This window comes from Chaetura pelagica, unplaced genomic scaffold, assembly GCF_000747805.2.
Source record: "Chaetura pelagica isolate M959 unplaced genomic scaffold, ChaPel_1.0 scaffold835, whole genome shotgun sequence".
In the NCBI taxonomy this organism is placed as follows: domain Eukaryota; kingdom Metazoa; phylum Chordata; class Aves; order Apodiformes; family Apodidae; genus Chaetura; species Chaetura pelagica.
This window is the reverse complement of record NW_009953220.1, coordinates 85,589-91,380: the sequence shown is the minus strand read 5'-3', so window position 1 is coordinate 91,380 and position 5,792 is coordinate 85,589. Positions and strand designations below refer to the sequence as shown.

The following is a 5,792-nucleotide window of genomic DNA, read 5'->3' as shown; positions in this document are numbered from 1 at the left end:
AGCCGTGGCTGGCACTGGCCGCCTGCAGCACCGCCCCTGCACCCCACTGCCCCGCTCCTCTTCCCGCAGCTGACAAGTGGCAGGCTCTCTACACCATCCTGGAGGCTTTTGGCAATAGCAGCACCGGCATGAACAGCAACGCCACACGCTTTTCCCAGATCATCTCTCTGGACTTCGACCAGGCTGGGCAGGTGGCATCTGCCTCCATACAGGTGAGGGGGCCGGGGTGGCCCTCCTCGGCGTGGGAGCTGGTCCCTTCCCACTGGGGCATTTCTTTCTGGCTGCACGCAAGCCCGTGATCTCTGCAGCAGACCCTCCAGCTGCCCGGCTGTGCTCGCAGTGCTCAGCAGCCAGGCATCCCTCTCTCATCTTTGTTGGCACCCAGCTGTGCCCAGATCCGATCGACTCCCTGTCCTTGCTGAGTTAGCCCCAATGTCGGGGTGTCTTTCTCTCAGATACTGCCCTGACATGATAACAGCAGAGCCCTTAAATTTCCACAGAGCCGCTTTGTGCTCCTATGGTAGCAGACATCTCAGGAGAGGAGATGCTCACATGTTGCTTCAATGATGATTGCATTCATACTATGCGCTGTGGTAGGCAGGAGGTCCTCACATCTCCATGGGAACCCTGGGCAGGTGGCAAGAATCAGGCTGGGGTGGGGCAGGGGTTCTTGGTGGAAGCAGGACCCTCCAGGATGGTTCCTGATGCTCCCACCTCTGCCAGACGCTGCTGCTGGAGAAGCTGCGTGTGGCCAGGCGCCCGGCTGGTGAGGCCACCTTCAACGTCTTCTACTATCTTCTGGCCTGCTCTGACAGTGCCCTGAGGTGAGCAGGGTAGGGTGAGGGTGCAGGCCCCTGCCTGGGGAGTCTCTGGGGTCTCCCACATGGCACCAATCCTGGTGTTTATCCCTGCAGGACTGAGCTTCACTTCAACCACCTGGCAGAGAACAACGTCTTTGGCATAGCACCCCTTTCCAAGGTCACTGCTATGGGATTGGGTAGGGAGCTGGGGGGGTGCAGGGGCCCCTGGCCCATTTGGGTGCAGGGTGAGTCAGAGCTGGGCTCCCACACCAATGGCTTCTGTTACTCCCCACAGCCAGAGGACAAGCAGAAGGCAACCCAGCAGTTCAACAAGCTCCAGGCTGCCATGAAGGTGATGGGCATCTCCAGTGATGAGCAGAAAGCCTTCTGGCTCGTCCTGGGAGCCATTTATCATCTGGGGGCCGCTGGGGCCACCAAAGGTAACAAGCTGCTCAGGGCTGGGAGGCATTAGTGAGCCACGGCTCAGGGCTAGTGACTGCATGAGATCCTGGAGGGATTACTGGCACCTCAGCACCTTGCAAATGGCACCCCCCAGTGTGGCTGAGCCCCGGGGGGTGTTTTGGGGCTGTGTCTGTTGAGGGACAATGTCCTGCCATCTGGGGTGCTCTGTGACAGTTGGTTTTGCCCCTGTTGGTCAGGGTGGTTAATCATACAACCCCCAGACCTTGGGCTGGCCCCTGCTGCCTTGGGGAGCCATGGGGTCTGTCTGGGGCTGAGGAACTGCGGTAGTTACTGTGTGTCACCCACATAACACCTCTCCCCCTCCGTCCTCCCTGCAGAACCACCAGCAGATGGAGTCGGTAATTGGAGCCACAGGGGGCTCTGCTCTGGGTGCTGCTGGGTTTGGGGCTGAAATGGGGGCTTGTGATGCTCTGTTGTGCTGGGACCAGCCCTGACCCTCAGCTGGGTCTTGGCAGCCTCAAATTTGCCTGTCAGGGCCTCACGCTTCCTCTTGGCACCTTCAGTGGTGTGGGACAGGGCTGCTCTGGCACACAGGGCTCACCATGGGCTGCAGGGCACCTGGGGATGGTCAATCTGGCTTCATGGGGCTGCTCTTCTTTCTCCCTCCGGCGCTTTTCCCTGTGGTGCTGGAAGCCCCCGTGGTGCTGCTCGCTGGGCTGGGCACGGCACAGCCAAAATAGGCACCTAGAGCTGGCAGCTGCTCCAAGGGATTTTTGCAGCCCTGGGGGAAAAGATGTGTCGGGGATAGGGAGGGAGAGACCGACAGGGTCTCAGGTTGCAGCGGGGTGCAGTGCTGGCCCGTGGGGTGCTCCAAGGCACTAGAGGGCAGCAGGGCCCTGCTCCAGCCACCGCGGAGGGAGGCTTGGGCAGCTGGAGCCCCTTTGTAGGGGCTTGCCGGGGAGGGAGAAAGCCCAGATCCCGCACCGGGGGTGAGCATTCCAGCTCTGTGCTGCTCCTGGATCCTTCCCTGCATCTCCTGGGCAATGAGAATGCTGAGAGCCAGCTCAGCCGTGCCAGTCCTTGTTTCCTTAGCTCCCTGATGCTTGTACCAGGCTTGATCCAAGAGCAGCTCCCTGCACTCCGTGGCAGAGCTGAGCTGCTCCCCACCAGTGCCCACGGTGCAGCTGGGGTTGGCAGGGGAAGTGCCCGCAGGCTGGGTTCAGGGTCTCACGGTGGCAGTGCCCAGGGGGAGGCCGGGCTTGGTACTGTGCGTGGTGCGGCAGTGCCGGTGCGTGGTGTGTTTGGGCAGGAGGGTGTCCCTGTGCTGCCTGTGCTGTTGTTTCTAACCCCTGTCTCTGTTTGCATGGTGCATGCTGCCCTTGTGCAATGCAGACGCCGATGAAGGTAAAGTCTTGTTCTCCACCCGTGTCTCTGGCTTCCCCCTCCCACATGCCACCTCCTTCCTGGTGTCCCGCCCCTGCCTGTCACCATTAACCTGCTCCCACCTCCCTGCCCTCCCTTGGTATCTGTGTGCTTGTGTCTGGCAGCAGCAGCCTGTCCTGCTGCTCAGTGTGTGTGGCTGAACAGGGATGTGTCCCCGTGCTGGGGTGGCTCAATGCCCTGCAGTGTCTCAGAGCCCTGGGTGTCCCCAAGCAGCAGTGGCAAGGGGTGACCCCCACTCCCTGCTCCACAGTCCTGCAGAGGGCCCAAGACGTTCACCCCCTGTCTCCTCTCATCAGCCCCCAAAACACACTCCTTGGCTCTCTGGCACTGGCCACGTGCTCCTGCTGTGCACAGCATCCCCAGCCTATTCTAGGGGACACTGAGACCATTCTAGGTCTGGCTGGGGACACTCCATTTTGGGGATACCCTAGCTGTCCCTGAGCTCCCTTCTCTACCCTTCAGCTGGGAGGAAGCAGTTTGCCCGGCATGAGTGGGCTCAGAAAGCTGCTTACCTGCTGGGCTGCAGTCTGGAAGAGCTCTCCTCCTCCATCTTCAAGCATCAGCCCAAGGGCACCCTGCAGAGATCCACGTCATTCCGGCAGGGCCCCGATGAGTCCCCCCTAGGTGATGGTGGCACAGGTAGGATGAGGGATGGTGGGGGCAGTGGGTGGCCCCAGGGAATGCTAGGCTGGGAACACTCAGGGTTGCCTTGGCCAGGTCCCAAGCTGACAGCACTGGAGTGCCTGGAGGGCATGGCATCTGGCTTGTACTCTGAGCTCTTCACCCTCCTCATCTCCCTCCTCAACAGGTACGTGCAGCGGGGGGCACCGGAGAGAGAACCAGGGGTCACCCAGCGGCATTCGGTCACCCTACTGTGTCCCTTTGTACCCTACAGGGCACTGAAGTCGAGCCAGCACTCGGTGTGCTCAGTGACAGTGGTGGACACCCCTGGGACACAAAACCCTGAGCTGGCAGGGCAGAGCCGGGGGGCCACCTTCGAGGAGCTCTGCCACAACTATGCCCAGGAGCGCCTGCAGCTCCTCTTCCACCAGCGCACCTTTGCCCGCGAGCTGGAGCGCTACAAGGAGGTAATGGGACACCCAGGGCTGCCCTCAGCCCCTCCCTGTTGCCCTCCCCTCCCCACCATCTCTGCCATTCCCCCTGATGCCCACAACCCTGTGGTCACTCTGGGCTGGTCCACCCAAAGAAGCTCTGACACGATGCTCTGGGCAGCCGGGGTTTTCCCAGGGCTCCCACTGACACCCACACCTTTGCTGGCTGCTCCACCACCTGCCAGGGTGGGAGGTAGTGGGATGGCTGTGGGTGATGGCAGGGGGAAAATCACCTAAGGGGATTACTCCATGTGTCCTGGTGCCCCCCCTTGCCACCCAGCATCACCCCTTAACCATGCTGGTAAAGCCCAGCCTCCTGCCGAGACCCCTTTGAGACCAACACCCTGACCAGCTGCCAATCCCACCACACAGGCACACTAACCACACCTCTGTCCTCTCTCTCCAGGAGAACATAGAGCTTGCCCTGGCTGACGCTGAGCCCAGCTCCTCTGGCTCTGTAGCTGCTGTAGACCAGTCCTCACACCAGGCACTGGTGAGCACCCACCCTGCTCCCTCACAGCCACAATATGGCAGTTTGTAGCATGAGGCAGCAGCTGGTGGCTTTCCTGGCCCATTGGTGGTAATTAGGGGAAGGAGAGGGGCTGTCCTGAGTGCTTGGCCATGAGAGAGTGCCTCCAAGTGTCAGTGCAGCCTGCATCCCTGGGGCATCCCCTGGCATGGAGCCCTGTGCTGTCCTGGGAGCTGCCAGTGCCATGGGCAGGAGGATGAGGAGCCCTTGAGCCATCCCCAGGATGCTCCAGTCCTTGGGGTGCTCCAATCCTCAAGGTGCTCCGGTCCCCAGGGTACTCATGTTCCTAGAATGCATGGGTCCTCAAGATGCACCAGTCCCTGGGGTACTTCTGTCCCTGCTGGGGGAGGCTGCAGAGAGTGAGGGGGGCTGATAGCACCATCCCTGTGCTGTGTTTCATCCTATGGGTGCCTGAGCGTGGTGTTTTGCACCGCAGCAAGAATCTTGCTGCCAGGAGTGTGACATACGGGCTCCTGCCTGCCCAGGTCTCCATTAAGCAGGACCCTCTCCCAGGGTGCCACTCTGCCTTGCTGCTGGCAACGGCTGAGTTGCGTGCTTCCTGGGTGGTCCAGGTCCCTTGCTCCCCCATTCTTGCCCTGGGGAACACCAATGTCCCAGGCCAGGTGGAAGTGAGGTGTCACCTGCAGGTCCGGTCACTGGCCCGCACGGACGAGGCGCGGGGGCTGCTGTGGCTGCTGGAGGAGGAGGCGCTGCAGCCGGGCGGCAACGAGGACACCTTGCTGGAGCGGCTCTTCTCCTACTATGGCCCCCAGGAAGGGGGGAAAAAAGGTCAGGAGGGGGCCCAGCACCACGGGGCAATGTGTCAGCAAAGTGCCAGTCCTGTGCGCATCAGTGCCATGTTTCCTTGCAGGGCACAACCCGGTGCTCCCCAGTGACAAACCCCGACACTTCCTCCTGGGTCACAGCTCAGGGACCAACTGGGTGGAGTACGATGCCACAGGCTGGCTCAACTACGTCAAGCACAACCCAGCCTCCCAAAACGCCTCTGTCCTGCTGCAGGAGTCCCAGAAGTGAGTGGGGTCCTGGGGCAGGATGGGGACACAGCGTGGGGGAGAGGTGATTCTGGGGGCTGACGTCCCCTCTGTGCCCTGCAGGAAGGTCATCAGCAGCCTGTTTGCTGGCCGTGGCGGGTCAGCGCTGGTGCTGTCGGGCTCGGTGGCAGGGCTGGAGGGGGGCTCCCAGTTGGCCCTGCGCCGGGCCACCAGCATGCGCAAGACCTTCACCACTGGCATGGCTGCCGTCAAGAAGAAATCCCTCTGCATCCAGATCAAGCTGCAAGTGGTGAGTGAGGGGGTGGCCAAGGGAGGGGTCCCTGTGTCCAGCTGGGGCACCACTGCCTGTCACCTCTCACCCTGCTCTCCCCTGCCTGCAGGACGCCCTCATTGATAGCATCAAGAAGTCCAAGCTCCACTTCGTGCACTGCTTCCTGCCCAAGGCGGCGGGGGGCGGCGGGGCCCCGGGCCC

The 5,792-nt window shown here is 61.8% G+C and overlaps 1 protein-coding gene across 1 annotated transcript in view; it reads left to right on the top strand.

Moving 5' to 3' along the window:
• MYO18A (myosin XVIIIA) overlaps nucleotides 1-5,792 on the top strand; it is a 50,262-nt gene that overhangs the window by 31,265 nt on the left and 13,205 nt on the right. Inside the window, 13 exon segments of the mRNA XM_009997789.1 lie at nucleotides 11-212; nucleotides 724-824; nucleotides 915-978; nucleotides 1,096-1,240; nucleotides 2,616-2,627; nucleotides 3,129-3,305; nucleotides 3,384-3,474; nucleotides 3,562-3,754; nucleotides 4,185-4,271; nucleotides 4,955-5,096; nucleotides 5,179-5,338; nucleotides 5,423-5,609; nucleotides 5,701-5,788. Coding sequence (XP_009996091.1) covers nucleotides 11-212; nucleotides 724-824; nucleotides 915-978; nucleotides 1,096-1,240; nucleotides 2,616-2,627; nucleotides 3,129-3,305; nucleotides 3,384-3,474; nucleotides 3,562-3,754; nucleotides 4,185-4,271; nucleotides 4,955-5,096; nucleotides 5,179-5,338; nucleotides 5,423-5,609; nucleotides 5,701-5,788 — 1,649 coding nt within the window.